Below are 24,102 nucleotides of genomic sequence, written 5' to 3' on the forward strand. Positions count from 1 at the left end.
AACATTTGATTATGTGATTCTATAGTTGAATATCCATTGTGTAATCTATAATAACGCACCTCAAAAACAATGCGTGCATGTACGTATATTATACAAATCATTATGTGATGTAAATCAATCATGAAAGGATACTTTTATTCAGTTTCAATACAAATGAAATAAGACAATGCAATTATATTTATGATATGTGTATATATATATATATATATATATATGAATGAGATATGACAGTATATTTACTGCTAAAATATTATTTATACACATCATTTTTGCAAAATATAATTGTGTTTTTTCTTCATTATTTTCTAAAATTGATAGTTAGAATTATTATATATAATTTCAATCAATATTTAAAACAAATATATTAAATTTATCCATTTTTTTTTTATTTTGTGAAAATGAAAATCGAGTTAAAGGTACTAGTGTACCTTTTTTATTGCGAAATTGGGAAATTCCACGAAATATTAAACGGAGGAAAAATTTTCAAATGTTTGAATGAGATAAGTAGTTGAATTGATGATACTTTTCACACGAATTTTGTGTTTTTATCATTGTACATTGTGCACTATCGAAAATCCACAGACCCCAGATTCATTTTTTTATTTACACATTTAATTTACGAGTTGTATAATAGTGAAACAAACACATGTAAGTGTATCAATGAGAATTTATTTTGAATCACATTTACATCTACATCCGAATCATGTATTTTTTTTGGGGGGGGGGGGGGGGGTATGAAATATTGTTAGTGCCCCGTTTAGATTCCAATACTTAATTTTTTCCTTGCATTTTTTTTGGTCATTAGTGATAATTATAACATAAGCACCCCTTAGGAAGTAAGCTTGTATATGCTTCTATGGGTAGTTAATACTATCTGTATGTCATATATATATATATATATATATATATATACAAAGCACTAAAATGACCAACGACACGAACAACCAGATTGTCAAATTTTAGGGACGATCCGTCCCTTCTTCAGGACAAACGAAAAGAATATATATATACGAAAAAGATGTTTACACATTCTTTGATAATAAAATGAAGACGATGAAATCCTGACGTTTATTCTTTAATTCATTGTTTGGTAATGAAAAGAAAATAGCAACAGGTATTATTTATTCCCAATCAATAAAGGAATTGAAGTGGTGAAAATGTTAATTCTGAATATCCACGGATTTTAAAATAAAAATTAAGAAAGTTTTATAGATTTCTTTAATTAAAAAAATTGCACAGAGAAAATCTGATGGCATATAATTATTTACATTTTCCATGCAATGAGAAATGAACGTGATATATATAATTCATTGCCTAAGTAATGAATATGATTCGTGATACAAAAAACACAAAAGTTTTAACAATCATATTGTGTCAAAACACGTGTATATGCATCAACATACATTTCTATTTTTATTTTTTGAACTTTTAGTCCAGAATGATAATTAAATCATTGAATTTGATCAAAACGAACATAAGATAATATCTGTTTGAGAAAAAAAATTATGAAAACAACTGTTTTTTCTTGACCATCATCATATCAATGTTAAATGAAGTTGTATTCACAGATTCGCCAATGTGGCGTTTATCGATGTACTATTTTATATCAATATTTATTTTTTTATCTTGAAACTTGTGACTTTTAAGGAATTAATTTTGTTCAATCGAGGAAAGCCATTTTGCTGGTATACTTCTTACATACATGTAAAGACACGTATACGCTTACACGGTATACACGAGAAATGCTGTCACATTGTTCCAACATTTTTTTTAAGGATACGATAATTATAAATGTCAATGGAATACATTTCAATGCAATTCCTACTACATAATTATAAAAAATTATGAAATTTAAAAACACAATATTTTGAAGAAAAAAAATCCAGCAAAATTAACCACTTTATTTCCACAATGATAATTTAAAAAAAAATGTTTTGCTTTTGACAGTTTCTTGCATTATATTGCCGTGTCCACCGCTTGAGAAACATTTTGTTGTGAAAATATTTAAGCATATGGCTGGAGTACAAAACAAAATTCTCATTCTATAGAAATGTACAATCTATAGACATCAATAGCAGACCCATGTCTATATAACAAAGACAAAAGAAAGTATATGTTCCCTATAGTATATCTACCAGAGTTACAAATTACAAAGTACTACCAATCCATTTGACGGCGGTGCAATTCCCGCTACCAATAAATGTACATCAATGACGATAGTGATGTAGTATGGAGTTTTCTGAAGGGATGTTTAAGAACCTCCTTATCTATTCAAATGTAAATATTTGCTTTAAATTCCGATTTATTCATCATTTATTAGTTTAACTATTACTCAATATAGTTTTTTTTTTATTCTGGAGAAGCAGATGTAGTCAAAATCATGAATAAGTGGCGCGAAGAACGGGATTTCATACATATACTTTTGATTTTCCTTTTGTTTTGAATATTCTTTAAGATGAAACACCTCCAAGTTATTATCCAGCAAGGAATCAAGATTGTTTTGATTTTAGAGTGATAAATATTACTATGTAAACAATAGTTATTATTGCATTTCATCATAATGAATGGAGATATGGAGAGATTCATCAATTTCAAAGTTCCTATTCTCGTCAAATATCTACAAATGTACCCACTGGTTTCCCGTACGTTTTAGAAATGGTAGTATGTACATTGATGTGGTTATCGATAATATATTTCTACGAATGTTTGTTATTTTTTTTAAAGCGTGGGTATTCAATTTTTTAAGAAATGGGAATCAAATCAAGATATATTTAAGAGAATTTCATCCTACTTAGAATTACATTAGATTTAATTATTCGCTTTGGTGGCACTGATAAACATTTTAATTTCTCTTACTCGATTAATCGGTAACTTTAAATCTTTACCTCACGCTGATGAAAACCTTTTTCAGTTGTCATTTCTTTTTTAACATATCATTACATTTTAGTAACTAATTCCTTGCTTTCATATGATCAATCGCTAATGTAAAGTATTTATCTTTTTATAGTTTTAGACACAAAGCTCTTTATTATTTCAAGGTCAACAGGAATCAGTCGTTGATGATAAAATAAGAACTTATTTCCTGAAGAATAAAATTGAATCAATTAATCAAAGAATATGAATACAAATTGTCTCTTGTGTTCTTTTAAAGACGACAAGCATCTTGATGTGCGGTGGAAAGGAGAAACGATGTATATCGAAATTTATTTAAAATGGTTGCAGTTTCAAAACCACATTCAACTAATGATTAGCATTATTTTTCTCTTCTCCATGTGTGATATGAAATCAGCAAATGGATACATTCCATGGCTCAAAAAGAATTTTATTTCAGTAGGGGGTCCTAAGCTTATTATCTACATCTTGTGTCAAACATCCATCATCCAAATGTGTTTCAATGTGGTGAAAGTAACACATCATGGAGACACATCTACAATTCCAGTTCTTCGAAAAATTCATTTTTATTAAAAATCTTATCGGGAAATTTGTATTCTTTAAATGGACTTAAAATAAACCTTGATAAATGAATTGGGTATTTGTTGACATCCCTACGAGAAAGTCATATTTACCCGAAAGATAAATGTCGTATAAGGCAAAAATAGCAAATTAGACCTTCCGAATGCTCGGTATGAGAGAAAACAACAGCCATTTCATGGTCACTTTTTCTTTCTGTAGGTGCAAGTCCATGGCTTGGCCAATCCGAAAGTTTTACGAAAGGTAAGTGTCTTTTGCAGCTTTCTGTTGTAGAAAAAAAAAGATTTAAAGAACCCCACCCATTAAATTGCTTCTTCAACACTTTTAAGAAGTAGGTCGTTTCATCACAGACATTTTGCCTATAGATGGGCTTTCCATTCATCTATTATGGATACCATGACAGAAAATTAAGGCAGTTTAATGGAGTCGGCAATTTTAAACCTGTATTTTATACAGTCAGCAATGATGCTTTATGAAACAGAAGATGAACAAGGCATTAAAGTTGACTTGTAACTCTCCGGAGTAGCCCCATGTGTAACTTCATTTTAGGCATCTTTAATTATTCATAATATGACGGTAATTATATAGTGGAGAACTAGGATGATGCCTGCCACAAGGTGTCGCTGTGTTATTGCTGGTATTCCATCCCTTCACGTCGGATGATCGGTGTGTATCGGCCGTCGTCTCCAATGTCTTCTCTCCATTTACACGTGGAATCCAGTGCAATTTAATTCTTTCCTTTGTTAGGGACAATATGTTATGACTAAATGTTTTGAATATAATATTTCTACTTTATATTAATATTGTAAGCTATTACATTTTGAGAACAAATTTCGAGAATTGTCCGAGTCGTATATTGCATACGTATTAAAAATGGCGAACAGCAGAAATAACTCATTACTAATAAGATTAAGACGCTGTAAAATTAAATATAGAATCAAGTAGCTCAAATATATTTAAATTCTAAAAATTGTCAATAATAGCGAAGTTAAGTTACAGTTCATCGTCAGCAAATTTAACTCTCTTTTTTCTTCTTTTAATGTAACAACTGGACCGTTCAGAGTTTCCTAGCTAGGAAATGAAACGAATGATAGAATTAGTATCAACACAAAAAATGATCTTTTTCAAGAAGAGGTAGCGCTTTCATATTTATTCATCTGTAAGCAATTGAAAACAAATCGATCTTCCGATCTCAATCTGTGTCCTTCCTGTGAATTAGTGGGGAACCTCTTTTTATCGTTCTAAAGAAAAATACGTTAACACAAAACTTTCGGATTTTAAAGCTGATTTTGCTGTACGGTGTACAAATTACAGTGATATCAGTCTCTTAAGGACACAAAGAAATGGAAGCATGGGTTGATATTTTTTTGGCTTAATTTGGTTATGATAAATACAAATATAAAATTCCTAAGACATTTTGGTGTTATGATGTTCAAAATTTGAAATATATTACCTACCCCCCTTATATAATTTTTGTCGTAATTAATAATCATTAAAATAAATTACATTGGCATACGGTAAGTTGTATTCATCATTTTGTTTTTACAAAGTGTTTTAAAACAAAAAACTTTTAAGAAGAAGGCGGACAAATGTCTATCAAATCTATTTTCATAAAAGTCTTAAAGCTACTCTTAAACCACAAAGTAAAAAAATAATATTGACAAATGATATTTAAACGAATATCATAATGGCAATACTACAGTTTAAGCCCTTGTTGGGATAGAATTCACGCTTAAAGAGTTCTAACAAACCCCTAGACACTCTACCACTCATCTCGCAACATCACGGTGTTACTTAAATTTTCCTTGTGATTCAACCCTCAAGAAGCTTACTTCATTTTCTAGTATAATCACAAAAGATACGAATGTTGATTACAGACTTCTATAATCAATGGCCTGGTGGTTCTCGGTCCCTGCTCTCGTTAGCTGAAATTTTGAATTCATCTACATGTATAGCAGAAACTGCCAAATATTTGTAGCTGAAGCAAAGATACTCTCACATAAATGGCTCAATGTACCTAGTCACTTTCGTGCATGTTATACATAATTCCCATATTGATTCGAGATAGATTTACTGATAGATATGGAAGAAAAGTGATTACATTTTTTTACCCGTCATGCAGTGGGAAGTATATTTGTTATACTAGTATTCTAAATTGGCATTATCTACCAAACAACAATACAACAGATGTATGCAGTATATATCTGTTTTGTGAAATGATTTATTCATAAATTAATATGCAGTGCATTGTGGCTGATCTAAAAGTCTTCGCATTCAGCATCTTCTAAACCCTCGAGCCAAACAATATAGACTAATATATTTTGTTAGCCTCTCAGTTCCAATTAAGATTTTCTTTTTATTTATTCATCCATTTTTAAAAGGATTGGGGGGAAACCAACATAGACATTTATGAATAAGAATATAAAGTAGATGTTGAAATTATTTCAATCCATAATGATATTAATAAGAATTGTTTCTAAAAAGCTACATGAAAGCTGGCATGATATTTAGTATTGATCTCTTTTACTCAGAAGGGAACATCAGAAGCCATGATAGTAACACTGAGTGTGGTTTAAAAATGAAATTGTTGAACACGTTGCTCCTAAAATAACAGTGTTAGAAATAAAAACAAAATCTCCAGTGCATCTCAATTTCCTTAAAAAATGAATAAGAAGGGTTGTAAGGATATATATGATATTTTCAGGGAATCGCAAAGAAAAAATTCTCTAAATGGAGAGGCGGTGGTTATCCTTTTAATCAATCTGATTAAAATTGAGATTCTTTGATCCGCTCAAGAGAGGATCAAAAGATTTAATTTTGATTAGATTGACTTTGAAAGAGAATGGAGAAGAATATGATATACTGTACCCGTGTTGTGATGAAATAAACCGTACACAATCACAAACCAGTTCCCTCTCAAAGTTTTACATTGGTTACAGTTACTGTACAGCCTGACTCCAACAAGTTAATACAAAAAGTAGGTCGTTCATTAAAATTAATACAAAAAGTAGGTCGTTCATTATGCAATTCTTGCAATTACAGCGTAGGACTGAACGCTTTTGTATATTATGCAGCTGAAACCAAATTGAAGATGAATTTCATTATATTTGTGGAAAATAAAGCATTTTGCAAATTACGTAGAGATTTTTTTTTTGAAATATAGAATATTGTCCTGCCTTAAACATTAAAAAACAAATTGTGAACTCATGTCTTCTAAAGATTCGGTATCTCTAAGAAAGCTGTGTATGTTTATTTTGAAAATCAATAAGATTGTTTGTTCTCCAGATTTTTGTGTCTGTGTGACCCCTGTTACTGTATATATGTAAATATGTTTCATGTACATGTGTACCTCATGTACCATTCCATGGTTTGAGCGAAATGAAATGAACTGAACTGAACAATTGAATATTTGTGGAATATTTTGAAATCAATGATGTTTGGTGTGCCAATTCAAGACATATTCCTGAATGAATTGATAAAGAATCCATACTATTATAGTAACTGGGATATATCTAATTAGGTAATGTAATATGAATGGGATATAAAACCTATCAATACATTTTTTTAAATGATACATTACACACCCGGTACTGCAAATACGCAAAAAGGTTCCAAGATTTAACAAATTTACTCTACGTACATTTAAAATGATGCAGTTATACAGACTAGTAAAAAAAAGTTATTTATTGTAATAGAATAACCCGTAACAAAAGTATTTTACTCCCCCCTCTTCCTCTTTCTCTGTCGTTATATGAAACTGTTATAAACAACGTTAACTAAACAGCAATCAAATTGACTCTAAAGACTTTTTACAGCAAAACCGTCTGTTACAAAGTAAAATTGAATTCTAATGCCATGCCCTGAATTAGTAATTGCAAATTAATTAACAGTGATGAAAAGAAGACAGTGGTTGATATTTGTTAATTTCATCTGAGGAAATATAATCAGATAAGACATGAAAACGGTAGTGTCCCGGAATTTATGCATTAAAATGGGAACCGAATTGTTAATGTTTATTCTACAATCAAAACATGTCGCTGGATTGCTCATTCCGGATGAGCTTTTTATATTAATGTTTGGGTATGATTTGATTAAACAAAGCCCTAGCGATTTCCATCTCTTATTGGTTAAATTGTAATCGGTTAGTTAAATTACACGCGTACTTGAATTATCAATTTAATATCAATCAAACAGAGTAATTATAGGAAATGCTGGTTCGTTTTCAGTCGATCAGATACCAATTATTATCCGGAAACACGAAACCTAAACAGAAAATGGTTTCGACTTTTATTGAACATCAATCACTGAAAAAATGGCGAGTAATTCTTCTAATGTACCGCTGAGATTTGAATTCTTAATTAATAAATCCTGATAGTCGCCCTTTACTTCGGCTTTGAGTTAACACAGTTTAATCAAGCCAATGTCTTCCGCCGGTAGTGAATGAAGACACGTTCTACGTGTGACCATATTGTCTCTGCAGACGAGTAATATTGAAATATCCATTACCAATGGAAATCAGCCATTTTCTGGTTATCAATATCGCTTCTGCCAGCCTTTTGCAAAACTTTAACGCGTGGTTGATTCTAGTCACGTGCAGAGTTGTCATGGATATAAAAAAAATTAGGCTAAATCAAAGGCATGGATTGTTAAATGACTTTATAATAACTATATTAAGAATAAAGATGCCCTTTGAATTCCGTATCCAAACAAGAGTTGTGAAGCTTTCTTTTTGCATATTGCGTACCTAGATCCTTCAATACGTATATATGAAAAAAGAATATTCTTCTTTTTACCACAAAATCATCTTTATGTAACTTATCATTTTAAAGTTTCTATACTACACAGTATGTTTCACTGGTGTATTTCAGAACTACGAATTATATTATTAAGAATATGTATTGTAAATGATTTACGTGTATCATCCTGCACGTGGTTTGTAAGTGTGATACAAAATTAAGACACGACAATATTCTGTATCGTAATTTACACATTTATCTGAGCATTTGTTCCACACAGCAACATTGTGATCCAGAGTAAGACATGCAACTGGATTTTTGAAAAAAATAATTTTATGAAATTTACTTTACATTAATTGAATATTTGTAAAACAAAATATTTACGTTTTTGAATGTCAAAGGGGTGAGAAGTATATGCTTTTTAGAACTTGTATTGAATCCCATTGTCAACAAGACATGTCAACCTTACTGGTCTCTAACTTTCACTTCAGTCAAATTAAAAATTACAAGAATTTTATAGCATTATAATTTCTTACATATATGTAATAGCTGTGGAAAAAAGGACAAAATTTAGAGACACGGATGATGATGGCGGCGTGACAGTGGGTTTTATGACGATTTTGTCTTGTGTAAGGTCGATTCATTTCTCGTTTACTGTACGTGCATCCCTCTTAACTGATGAGAACATTTCAGGTTTTTTGTTCAGTTAATGACATTTAAATAAGATCTTCTCCAAGTTTAGTACACACTGTCTAATTTTCTCGAGTTACCTCGGAGCATCAACATTTCCCCGACAAGCTGTAAGATATACACAAGGAAAATTAATGGGAAGCATCTATAATATATCGCTTTGTTTCAAAATATAAGATAGAACAAAGACATTGTATTTCTGAGAATGAAAGCGAATAACAGTCTCATTTAGAGCAACTACACATTATATTTTATTGTTAAGGGTTATAAATCAAACTGGTTTTGTTTAAATATACTGCCTATTCTCCAGTGTTTTGCATTTAACATCTCTACAAATTGTAATGATAGCCATTTTCCATGAATGCGCCGCAATTGTGAATAATGCGCGCATGAATCTTGATAAATATAGTACATCTATTAAACGGCTGGGAATTGAAATGAAAATAGAACGTATATATATATTGAGCCACCTCTAAGCATACGATACAAAGATGTTTTCTTTTAGAACAATCCAAGAAACATTTTAGAGGAATTTTTAAACTATTGATTAAATTGTCTATTAGACAATAATGGCATTGAATACTAATTCGTGTACATATAGTTAATATTACAAAAGTTTAGTAATAATTCATGGTGTAGACACGAGATATAAGATATTATTAAACTAATTTTGAGCCTTTGGGGGTATATAAAGCATAAAGTTATAAACATAAGATAAAAAACATGAATTAGTTCAAATAGATAGCATCAGTGTGACATGAGAAAAACACTTTACATATTAAATATACATTGTTGTATTCTGTTTTGTCATTATTTGATACACTGTAACAGAGTTTACAACGAATTTTGATGTTTCCATTGATACAAAGTCCTGAGCTTCTATTTCTCTTTAAAAATACGACAATAAAATATGTCCGATGATTTATGAAATGTTATTTCCATTCCAGTATGATTTTGCTATTCAATATTAAACATAAAATATTGAGTGTGTCATAAGACGTTTCCATGTCTCCTGTTTCTTTCTTCCTAAATATTCTATACACTATAATTACAAGAGTACAACCCCTAAATACCCGATACACTAAATACTACAGTACAGCTCCTAAATACCCGATACACTAAGTACTAGAGTACAGCTCCTAAATACCCGATACACTAAATACTAGAGTACATCTCCTAAATATCCGATACACTAAGTACTACAGTACAGCTCCTAAATACCCGATACACTCAGTACTACAGTACAACTCCTAAATACCCGATACACTTAGTACTACAGTACAGCTCCTAAATACCCGATACACTTAGTACTAGAGTACAACCCCTAAATATCCGATACACTAAGTACTACAGTACAGCTCCTAAATATCCGATACACTTAGTACTAGAGTACAACTCCTAAATACCCGATACACTTAGTACTAGAGTACAGCTCCTAAATATCCGATACACTTAGTACTAGAATACAGCTCCTAAATACCCGATACACTAAGGACTAGAGTACAACTCCTAAATACCCGATACACTTAGTACTAGAGTACAACTCCTAAATACCCGATACACTTAGTACTAGAGTACAGCTCCTAAATACCCGATACACTTAGTACTAGAGTATGTCTATATACGTACACTAACACTAAAATGTTTTACTTTTTTGCCTTGTTTAATCTTTTATAGGCCTAGAGTAAACTGGAACAACTTCGTTGATTCAGAAAAAAACCCATTTGTAAATCCACGGATTTGAACCCATAACCACGCACTTGCAAACCGTTAGGCCTCGGAATCTATTACACATATGAATAATCAAGTTTACCACTTTCTAATGTAATGGTTGTAAAGAAAACTTGTCCAAATATTTGATTAATACAACAAATAATAAGTTATTATACATTTTAAGTTATCATCCTTTTTTGATAATCATTCACCAATAAAATGGCAACCTATCGATATCGCGTTAAAATGTTACAGAGTTGTGTAAATTGGGTCAATAATTTCATGTGTTCGAAAAAAAGAGCAGAAATGTAATATATTATTAGGGGAATATCCTCACCATCCTCGTTGTGCATTATTTATCACACTATACAGAACTTGTGTAACAGTACCTGACGCTTTCATCACTAGAAAACTGTATTCATGTTACTATTCCGCATAGTCTTCTTTATTAGGTCATAATTTATATGTTAACCATATTATTGTATAAATTGTTTTATGTGTATACGTTAATCCTGTATGGTTCTTGGTAATAAACAATACAATACAAATTCACATTAATTAACATTGAAAGCGCTTTCGGGGTGATCGCCCTTTGCTCTTTGAAACGTTAATATTTTGAATAAAACTTTGACAGTCCGTATAAGAATTATAGGCTAATAATGTTACGTACGACATGGCAAGCGCTGCAGTATTTCATCTTTTCCATTTGTATAATATTTCATTTGCATTGTATGATATTACAACCCAGGTGACGTCACATTGGCATCACAGTCCCATGCTAAACAATGACGTTCAAGTCACAGCCCAACCAACGCTTTGGTTTACACAACGTTGCGTTTACAGGCACTTAAAAACATTTGATGCATTTAAACATGGTAACATTTAAACAAAATTTGTTAACTGAAAAATGTACTTTATTTTCTGCTTTTACGATTGTTTGATAATACAACGAGGATTTCTGAAACGTATTCTTGGTCTATTATCATTATGGTGTTTTTTTGGTTTTTTTTGCACACATGCAAGTCTAAAACGTTTGTCGAACTGTATATATACTAACACGTGAGTTACCGGGATAGACAGACAACATAAACAAAGAGAAATATGAATGAATGCAAAGCAAGCGTGAATAGTTGTAAAATAGATAAATAAAGACTACGGATGTTGTAATAGTTGGCAAACTGGAAATGTAAAATAGATAAATAAAGACTAAGGATGTTGTAATAGTTGGCAAACTGGAAATGTAAAATAGATAAATAAAGACTAAGGATGTTGTAATAGTTGGCAAACTGGAAATGTAAAATAGATAAATAAAGACTAAGGATGTTGTAATAGTTGGCAAACTGGAAATGTAAAATAGATAAATAAAGACTAAGGATGTTGTTGGGGAGAAAGGAGACAAACTAGTAAATGGCCGTTCTAATTTTAAAATAACCGTACTACTTAATAGACAGCTGTGTAATGAACGGATGAAAACACATAGCCAAGGAATACATCGCATAATACAGAGAAAAAGACTCTATTACAGGAATCCAATCGTTTACAAAAACATTGTGGTTGATTAAATAGGTTTTGTAGATAGAAACAAAACTACTATACATGTATTACTATTGCGCCTTCGACAGGTCGTGTTATTTAACATATAATTTACAGAACGAAATGCATGCATATCTTAAAAGATAACACTGGTAAAGTGAATAAAATTTTCAAGGTTTTTTTCTCTCTCTCGAATGAATAGTTTTGATGGTTTGGGCCGGACTGTTAAATGTTACAAAAAGTATATTTGTACAAGTGAAACATGTTATGATTACAAAATTTGTAGCCAAATATAATGTGTTTATAGAATTTTAAAATTTATTTTTTCTCAATTTTCTGTCTGTTCTTGTTGCAATAAATGAAAGTCTACCCCGGAAAGCTCAAAATATTTACAAGTATTGCTGTAGTTGGCTAAACAGTATTTTACTTTATAAAATGATAAAATAAAATGCAGTTTAACTTCCCCTTCGCAAATGATGAGATTGGCAAGAATTGTTTGATATTGTAAAAAAGATTAACATTTTTACTAGAGATCCCGATATCTCGCAACCGATTTTAATTTAAATATTTCTCGTAAAATAAAGGATCTATTTTATATGAAAATAGATGCTAATATTTTTAAAATGTAAACACAATGTCTATATATATGAGTTATTTTCAAAACTCATATATGAAATTGATATACATGTAGATCCCGACATTGATTTGAAATATTTGACTGGTTTTGATGATATTGTAAATTAAAGTAATACGATGTTTTTAGACGAATCCTTGTACTTGTTCATAACTTGATTTATATCAGTAACTTCTGTTTTTAAAAAATAATTTTAAAAAATATTCAGATATCAAAATAAATATTACATGGTTTTTCTTTCTAACTCTATAAATGCAAGTAAATTGATCGAAGCAATTTTCCTCTTTAAAAATATAATAGTGAGACAAAGTTTGAAGAAAAGAGTAAATTAAAAAATATTGTTAACTCATTCTATAAATACAGAGATGTTCACAAAAGGAGTACCATTTTCAAAAAACAGACTGTTCATTTCAGTGTCAGTCATGTTTTCAAGATGGCGACTTGACCTAAATGCAATTATAACACATAACAATGACAAATATCAAGCAAAAACAAAATCTAACCGATAAACTATTCACATTTTTAGGAACCGCGAAATAGACCACTGGTACTAAATAGATATACTAATTCATTGCATTCACAAATAAAATTCTATGCTGATTCTATATCTAAGATGCTAAATAAATTGCTATGATTAATATCATAAGCTACACAATGAATAAACATTCCCAAACGTTTATTCCAATGGCATAATCCAAAGTATAGTAAAAGACAACCAACGAAAAAGAAACGTATATTCTGGTATTTTTCATCGCGGAAAAACAGTAAATATCAAATACACATAATGTTGATTCCGAGCCACGACAGTTAGGAACATTCCGTGTGTCCGAGGCACAGGAACGGACGGTTTATCAGCTGTCTGCCCAGTGCCTGAAGTTTTCCAGATGTCCCCGCGCCTGTCGGGTCGTCAGAAATCAGTCGCCCGGCTGGAAACATTAGTTTTCTCTTTTTCCTGACATTGTCAAGAAATATTGCATTTTGGCTGGATATAATTGTATTGTCTAGGAAGATAATTCGCCCTGATTTTACAAATGATCTCATACAAAGTGATTATAGATCTAGAGTTAGACTAATCATATGTTATATGCGAAAATTGAGATAAATAACCTCCCGGTTTTATTGGTGGGACAGTGCTGGGAATGGACATAAATTGCTGGGTATAAGCATAACAGACAGTGGCAGAAGCTTTATGATTTTCCTATATATCCATAAACAATGAGGATAATAAATTCATAGCCAATGTAAAACTGTATGTTGTCATTCAGTGGGTTCAAACGTTTAGTTTCGGGAGGGTACGTCACTCAAATAATTGAAAGATGCTTCATTATTAGTACATAACCTTTTTAAGCCACGCCCCTTTGTAAAGATATCGATACCAGTATCGCACAATCTCAAAGTTTTGTCTTTGAAATAGACTTTGTGTCATCAGAGTAATTGTAAACATTTAATTACTGTATGTTTGATGACAGACTTTCATATCTCAGTTGATTATTTTGGAATTGGAACATAATGGGGAGAAATGTACCTATAATTCTTCAATGCAAAATGAAGTTCAAATTTGAATCTTTCAAAGATTAAAAGAAGTAATTGTTTTGTACTATATACCAATCTGTTATGAAATGTGAAGAGTTTTCATTCACGTGTTCTTTCATCAAACAGGTGTGGTAGTTTTCTCTGACAGAAAATGGAGATAAAACGCCATTCTACTGCATTTACATTCACACATGATTAAATAAGAAAGTCGAGGTTTTCCATTTTTTATCCGCAAGTCATCCAAAAAAAAAATTTAATTCTTGATGTTCTGTAAAAATCGTTCTGAAGTGAGAACGTCGAGGCTAGTAAGAGATGGTGGGCACCAAGTGATAGAAAACAGGAATAAATAGAACCCGTCATCTTGACAAAGATGATGGCGGTCAAAATTGAATATTCATCGATTTCAGATGCGCCTACCATACCCACTATCATCGCTTCTGTATAAATACTGAAATTAAGATCTTTGCAGACCATTGTGACAAACAGGAGACAAGGCATGGACAGTTTCATTAGAACCTTTTCACACAAACAACCAAATTTCATTACCGTAACCACCATTGATTTGCTGCTGATGAATGACATGTCTATTCGCACCCTTACTAATCTTTTTCTCCCCTTTATTCAATAATGTTTAAAAAGGAAGGTATTGGGATGAAATTTTTACAGACTCATCTTCTTTCTAGAAAACTCTCTCGTGCGCTGTGCGTGCGAAGATTCTCTGATTGTAAAATAACATGCCTAAGCTAAGCTCGATTTCGGCCTAAATTAAATTAAACGAATATAAAACTGATATCAAAAAGCAAATTGTTCCGTCTTTTATCGTGGTGCTCCCAAACGAACAGCTATCGTGCCGCGGGAAAAATCGGGGGATATCTTAATTCTTCGTAATAAAACGAGACATAGTAATTAAACCTGTGAGATTAATATACATAGCTCTGGAATGGTTTCCGATGTGAGGCACCATCGTAATAGGGTTATAGCGCCCAAAGGAACCTAAGGAAAATGACAAAAAGTCACCAGCCGGGCCGAATTTACGCAATTCTCCAAGAACGTTTGTCGTACCCAAGTTCATTGGACCTTTTAGTGACAATATCAATTCGAATAATTATGCTACATTTCTCTGATGAATTCTATGTCTTCTGTTTACATAAGCATAATAAAATCACAAAAGGGAGATGCACACACTGTACTAGATTATTGGGGATGAGTAGTGTAGAGCAAATGCTCAGTCCTTGTATTGAAATATTGACTTTCAAATTTATATTGAAAATATCACTACTAGTGAATTAAATGGGGAAAGGTTTGGTGTAAGTTCTCACACGACATTAGTGACACGGCTGTAATTCATATTAATGCTCACATTTTGTTACATATGACTTAGAGAGGAATGCAAAGTGTGAAATTGAAACAACCTGTCAAATTAATTAATAAGATTGTTGGTTTATTTAGTTAATTTTCAAGGTACTCCCTACTGTTGTGAAGATAGGGGAAATGTTTTCATGGATTTGTCTTCTATCCGATCAAAATTTTAGCGATTTTTGGATTTTTCTCGTGTCGTTGATTATGGAGTACTTCGTAAATAAAACTTTCAAGAGGGGAATACTTGTTTCCACGTGGTTTCTTTGTGACAGGAATGTTGTCGCTGTTGAAATAAATTATTCCATGCCTATATACTGCACAACAGGAATTTACCGTCTTTGATTTGAAAAGAAACAAGATGACAGAGTACATGAATGACACCCCAGTGGAAACAAAATTAATGTTGTCTATTTAGCTCTCCAGAAATTCGCCCCGGGAGATTTCTACGAATTCTCTCCCTTTGGTATAACGTAAGATTTGACAAAAACCACGTGTGTTTATTGGAAAGTGTAATTTTCCTTAGGTCGACCTCCCATTCTATTTCGCTAATTTGTTCTCGGCAAATAAAGAGTAACAGACCCCGTAATGGAAATTATTAGATCAAACTGCCGATAAATGAGGCATCGCTGATCGCTGCTTTCCTTTATATGAGAGAGGAGGGATTTAGGCTCAGTTCTGCATCTTTATCGAAGGTCGTTTGGCAGTGCCCAGCCTTTTCTTTGTTGTATTTTCTACATTTTTCCCAACATCGATACTGTCTTATATTTGAATTTGCAATACGACGATTTTAATGGTAGAAATGACGTGCTGGTGGCGTCGAGTTACCAGAATGTCTGCCATGATCTGAAGTTGATAAATGGTACAGAGACCCCCTAAGCGCTGAAAAGGCGCAGAACCGTTTTATCACCGTAGTCTCAGCGCATCGTGTGACTGCTTTCTACCCTATATTTCAAAGTAAGCACTTTAAAATCCGTTGCGATGTGAGAAACTTCTACTTTGAAAACATTACATTTTAGTGCAGATATCCACACTGGGATCGTGAGAATAGCGCGTTTTGTAGAAGCGACACGAGAGGTTAGGGATTTCTCTCCATTTCAAACGACGATGCCAAGCAAACACAGCTACAAAAAATTGTTATTTGTTGCAATATCAGACAAACTTCGTTCGACAAGCAATGAACATTTAATGGTTTCAGATACATCCCGAAATATCGCATTGCGCATGCTGCATTGGCTTGTAGGTTACCGTCTATATACAATAAAACCCGGATGTTATATTCTATAGAGACAGAGGTGTAGTCTGATGTGGCACGTGATATATTACCAATAACCACAACTAAAATGGGGAAAATTATTATCAACTATACGGGCAATAGTTATTTGCAGATTTCATGACAAACTGTTTCCTAGGGGATTTCCGATTAAAACTTCATCAATGCCGATTCCGGTCATCACAATATTCTCAGTTTTAACCTATAATCCTTACTTAGATTCCACTTCATAAGAAACATTATATAGGCCTACGTACACCTACGGAATATTTATGCAACAAGAATTATGTCGGAACAGTTATCGTTCTTACTCTATAGAACAGTAGGAATACTTTTTATATTACACATGGCTTTGTAGTAATAAAATCAAATACAATACAAAAAAGAAAGTTTTGACATTATACTGTATCAGACAGACATCACATAATAACATTTATAGTGTATCACACAGACATAACATAATAACATTTATAGTGTATCACATAGACATCACATAATAATATTTATAGTGTATCACAGAGATATCACATAATAACATTTATAGTGTATCACACAGACATTACATAATAACATTTATAGTGTATCACACAGACATCACATAATAACATTTATAGTGTATCACATAGACATCACATAATAACATTTATAGTGTATCACACAGACATCACATAATAACATTTATAGTGTATCACACAGACATCACATAATAACATTTATAGTGTATCACACAGACATCACATAATAACATTTATAGTGTATCACACAGACATCACATAATAACATTTATAGTGTATCACACAGACATTACATAATAACATTTATAGTGTATCACACAGATATTACATAATAACATTTATAGTGTATCACACAGATATTACATAATAACATTTATAGTGTATCACACAGATATTACATAATAACATTTATAGTGTATCACACAGATATTACATAATAACATTTATAGTGTATTATACAGGCTTAACATAATAACATTTATAGTGTATCACACAGACATCACATAATAACATTTATAGTGTATCACACAGACATTACATAATAACATTTATAGTGTATCACACAGACATCACATAATAACATTTATAGTGTATCACACAGATATTACATAATAACATTTATAGTGTATCACACAGATATTACATAATAACATTTATAGTGTATTATACAGGCTTAACATAATAACATTTATAGTGTATCACACAGACATCACATAATAACATTTATAGTGTATCACACAGACATTACATAATAACATTTATAGTGTATCACACAGATATTACATAATAACATTTATAGTGTATCATATAGACATCACATAATAATATTTATAGTGTATCACAGAGATATCACATAATAACATTTATAGTGTATCATACAGACATCACATAATAACATTTATAGTGTATCACACAGACATCACATAATAACATTTATAGTGTATCACACAGACATCACATAATAACATTTATAGTGTATCACACAGACATCATATAATAACATTTATAGTGTATCACACAGACATTACATAATAACATTTATAGTGTATCACACAGACATCACATAATAACATTTATAGTGTATCACACAGACATCACATAATAACATTTATAGTGTATCACACAGACATCACATAATAACATTTATAGTGTATCACACAGACATCACATAATAACATTTATAGTGTATCACACAGACATAACATAATAACATTTATAGTGTATCACACAGACATCACATAATAACATTTATAGTGTATCACACAGACATCACATAATAACATTTATAGTGTATCACACAGACATTACATAATAACATTTATAGTGTATCATACAGACATCACATAATAACATTTATAGTGTATCACACAGATATTACATAATAACATTTATAGTGTATCACACAGATATTACATAATAACATTTATAGTGTATTATACAGGCTTAACATAATAACATTTATAGTGTATCACACAGACATCACATAATAACATTTATAGTGTATCACACAGACATTACATAATAACATTTATAGTGTATCACACAGATATTACATAATAACATTTATAGTGTATCACACAGATATTACATAATAACATTTATAGTGTATCACACAGACATAACATAATAACATTTATAGTGTATCACACAGACATAACATAATAACATTTATAGTGTATCACATAGACATCACATAATAACATTTATAGTGTATCACACAGACATCACATAATAACATTTATAGTGTATCACACAGACATTACATAATAACATTTATAGTGTATCACACAGATATTACATAATAACATTTATAGTGTATCATATAGACATCACATAATAATATTTATAGTGTATCACAGAGATATCACATAATAACATTTATAGTGTATCATACAGATATTACATAATAACATTTATAGTGTATCACACAGACATCATATAATAACATTTATAGTGTATCACATAGACATCACATAATAACATTGATAGTGTATCACACAGACATCACATAATAACATTGATAGTGTATCACACAGACATCACATAATAACATTGATAGTGTATCACACAGACATAACATAATAACATTTATAGTGTATCACACAGACATCACATAATAACATTTATAGTGTATCACACAGACATTACATAATAACATTTATAGTGTATCACATAGACATAACATAATAACATTTATAGTGTATCACATAGACATAACATAATAACATTTATAGTGTATCACATAGACATCACATAATAACATTTATAGTGTATCACACAGACATCACATAATAACATTTATAGTGTATCACACAGACATTACATAATAACATTTATAGTGTATCACACAGACATCACATAATAACATTTATAGTGTATCACACAGACATTACATAATAACATTTATAGTGTATCACATAGACATAACATAATAACATTTATAGTGTATCACACAGACATTACATAATAACATTTATAGTGTATCACACAGACATTACATAATAACATTTATAGTGTATCACACAGACATCACATAATAACATTTATAGTGTATCACACAGACATTACATAATAACATTTATAGTGTATCACATAGACATCACATAATAACATTTATAGTGTATTATACAGGCTTAACATAATAACATTTATAGTGTATCACACAGACATCACATAATAACATTTATAGTGTATCACACAGACATTACATAATAACATTTATAGTGTATCACACAGACATCATATAATAACATTTATAGTGTATCACACAGACATTACATAATAACATTTATAGTGTATCACACAGACATCACATAATAACATTTATAGTGTATCACACAGACATCACATAATAACATTTATAGTGTATCACACAGACATCACATAATAACATTTATAGTGTATCACACAGACATTACATAATAACATTTATAGTGTATCACACAGATATTACATAATAACATTTATAGTGTATCACACAGATATTACATAATAACATTTATAGTGTATCACACAGATATTACATAATAACATTTATAGTGTATCACACAGATATTACATAATAACATTTATAGTGTATTATACAGGCTTAACATAATAACATTTATAGTGTATCACACAGACATCACATAATAACATTTATAGTGTATCACACAGACATTACATAATAACATTTATAGTGTATCACACAGACATCACATAATAACATTTATAGTGTATCACACAGATATTACATAATAACATTTATAGTGTATCACACAGATATTACATAATAACATTTATAGTGTATTATACAGGCTTAACATAATAACATTTATAGTGTATCACACAGACATCACATAATAACATTTATAGTGTATCACACAGACATTACATAATAACATTTATAGTGTATCACACAGATATTACATAATAACATTTATAGTGTATCATATAGACATCACATAATAATATTTATAGTGTATCACAGAGATATCACATAATAACATTTATAGTGTATCATACAGATATTACATAATAACATTTATAGTGTATCACACAGACATCACATAATAACATTTATAGTGTATCACACAGACATCACATAATAACATTTATAGTGTATCACACAGACATCATATAATAACATTTATAGTGTATCACACAGACATTACATAATAACATTTATAGTGTATCACACAGACATCACATAATAACATTTATAGTGTATCACACAGACATCACATAATAACATTTATAGTGTATCACACAGACATCACATAATAACATTTATAGTGTATCACACAGACATCACATAATAACATTTATAGTGTATCACACAGACATCACATAATAACATTTATAGTGTATCACACAGACATCACATAATAACATTTATAGTGTATCACACAGACATCACATAATAACATTTATAGTGTATCACACAGACATTACATAATAACATTTATAGTGTATCATACAGACATCACATAATAACATTTATAGTGTATCACACAGATATTACATAATAACATTTATAGTGTATTATACAGGCTTAACATAATAACATTTATAGTGTATCACACAGACATCACATAATAACATTTATAGTGTATCACACAGACATTACATAATAACATTTATAGTGTATCACACAGATATTACATAATAACATTTATAGTGTATCACACAGATATTACATAATAACATTTATAGTGTATCACACAGACATAACATAATAACATTTATAGTGTATCACACAGACATAACATAATAACATTTATAGTGTATCACATAGACATCACATAATAACATTTATAGTGTATCACACAGACATCACATAATAACATTTATAGTGTATCACACAGACATCACATAATAACATTTATAGTGTATTATACAGACATAACATAATAACATTTATAGTGTATCACACAGACATCATATAATAACATTTATAGTGTATCACACAGACATCACATAATAACATTTATAGTGTATCACACAGACATCACATAATAACATTTATAGTGTATCACACAGACATCACATAATAACATTTATAGTGTATCACACAGACATCACATAATAACATTTATAGTGTATCACACAGACATCACATAATAACATTTATAGTGTATCACACAGATATTACATAATAACATTTATAGTGTATCACACAGACATCACATAATAACATTTATAGTGTATCACACAGACATCACATAATAACATTTATAGTGTATCACACAGACATCACATAATAACATTTATAGTGTATCACACAGACATCACATGATAACATTTATAGTGTATCACACAGACATAACATAATAACATTTATAGTGTATCACATAGACATCACATAATAACATTTATAGTGTATCATACAGACATAACATAATAACATTTATAGTGTATCACACAGACATAACATAATAACATTTATAGTGTATCACACAGATATTACATAATAACATTTATAGTGTATCACACAGACATCACATAATAACATTTATAGTGTATCACACAGACATCACATAATAACATTTATAGTGTATCAAACTGAGTGATCCATCCACCCCAACTCTAATCTTAATCAACAGCAATGTTATTTCTAGTTTTAAAAGTTAACATAAATAATGTTTGACTTTTAAGGTTGCCGTATAAGTTATACCAGCAGGAAGCTGATATTAACCCATAGAAATATAATAGAGATTATGAAGTTAACATATGACAATATTTGACTTTTAGAATTATCGTACAAGGTTTTTTATTATATAGCTAATAATTAGTCTATTATAAAATCTGCGTAAAATCTAGAGAATGTTAGCGTTCAATATCCTGAGAATTTATTGAACGCTAACTTTGCATTGCGTAAATTGTATGCGCCCGAAACATTCTAAGTATGAGTGTTCAATATTGACATTACCTTAGGTGGCAGGGGACAGTTTCTTTGGTTTTGAAACATGTGGATAGGGGGTATACACCAAAGTCAGATTATGACAGACTAATGAAAAATCATATTTCCCTTTTATGTCCATACTTGTATTTCATATTAGTGTAGTTAATAAATTATGACCCTAAATTACATGTAATCTATAAATACTGGTGCTGGTGCACAAAACATGCTCTGAGGAGGTTCCCCTTTTTTGCTTTGATTTTCCCTCATTTGGGCTAATCTGCACCACCCCCACACCATCACAGTACCAAACATGGGGATTTAGACACTGTGCACAATCAAGAACCCTATCTGCCCTTCTCAAAAATCTACCTCTCATATGGGGCCATCCACCTTCCCTCACAGCTACAGACCTTTTGCTAGACCCTGCATGTTTTCACCGGAATTTCTTCAGCAACTGACCACGTGTCTTAGTTTCGTATTTGCACCCATCTATATGCTAGGAATCATGGTGACACCTACATGTTGTATATCAACATTTTTACTAAGCACTCAGCTACATTTGACATGCATCCTAAAATTATTGTATACATTTTTACACATGTAATATCACTTCAAATACGGGGTAATTCCATTTTTTGAAAAAGTTGACCGGGCCTATAGTGCGAAACTGTCCCCTGCTACCTTAAGGTGGCAGGGGACAGTTTCTTTGGTTTTGAAACATGTGGATAGGGGGTATACACCAAAGTCAGATTATGACAGGCTAATGAAAAATCATATTTCCCTTTTATGTCAATACTTGTATTTCATATTAGTGTAGTTAATAAATTATGACCCTAAATTACATGTAATCTATAAACACTGGTGCTGGTGCACAAAACATGCTCTGAACAGGTTCCCCTTTTTTGCTTTGATTTTCACTCATTTGGGCTAATCCGCACCACCCCCACACCATCACAGTACCAAACATGGAGATTTAGACACTGTGCACAATCAAGAACCCTACATGTATCTGCCCTTCTCAAAAATCTACCTCTCATATGGGGCCATCCACCTTCCCTCACAGCTACAGACGTTTTGCTGGACCCTTCATGTTTTCACCGGAATTTCTTCAGCAACTGACCACGTGTCTTAGTTTAGTTTCTATATGCTAGGAATCATGGTGACACCTACATGTTGTATATCAACATTTTTATTAAGCACTCAGCTACATTTGACATGCATCCTAAAATTATTGTATACATTTTAACACATGTAATATCACTTCA

General features: G+C 31.0%; 1 protein-coding gene across 1 annotated transcript in view; it reads left to right on the forward strand.

Moving 5' to 3' along the window:
- LOC125682397 (paired mesoderm homeobox protein 2B-like) overlaps positions 1-24,102 on the forward strand; it is a 29,643-nt gene that overhangs the window by 1,242 nt on the left and 4,299 nt on the right. Inside the window, exon 2 of the mRNA XM_048922935.2 lies at positions 3,673-3,714. Coding sequence (XP_048778892.1) covers positions 3,673-3,714 — 42 coding nt within the window. The remainder of the gene's footprint in view (positions 1-3,672; positions 3,715-24,102) is intronic.

Source organism: Ostrea edulis, chromosome 2, assembly GCF_947568905.1.
Source record: "Ostrea edulis chromosome 2, xbOstEdul1.1, whole genome shotgun sequence".
Taxonomy (NCBI): Eukaryota; Metazoa; Mollusca; class Bivalvia; order Ostreida; family Ostreidae; genus Ostrea; species Ostrea edulis.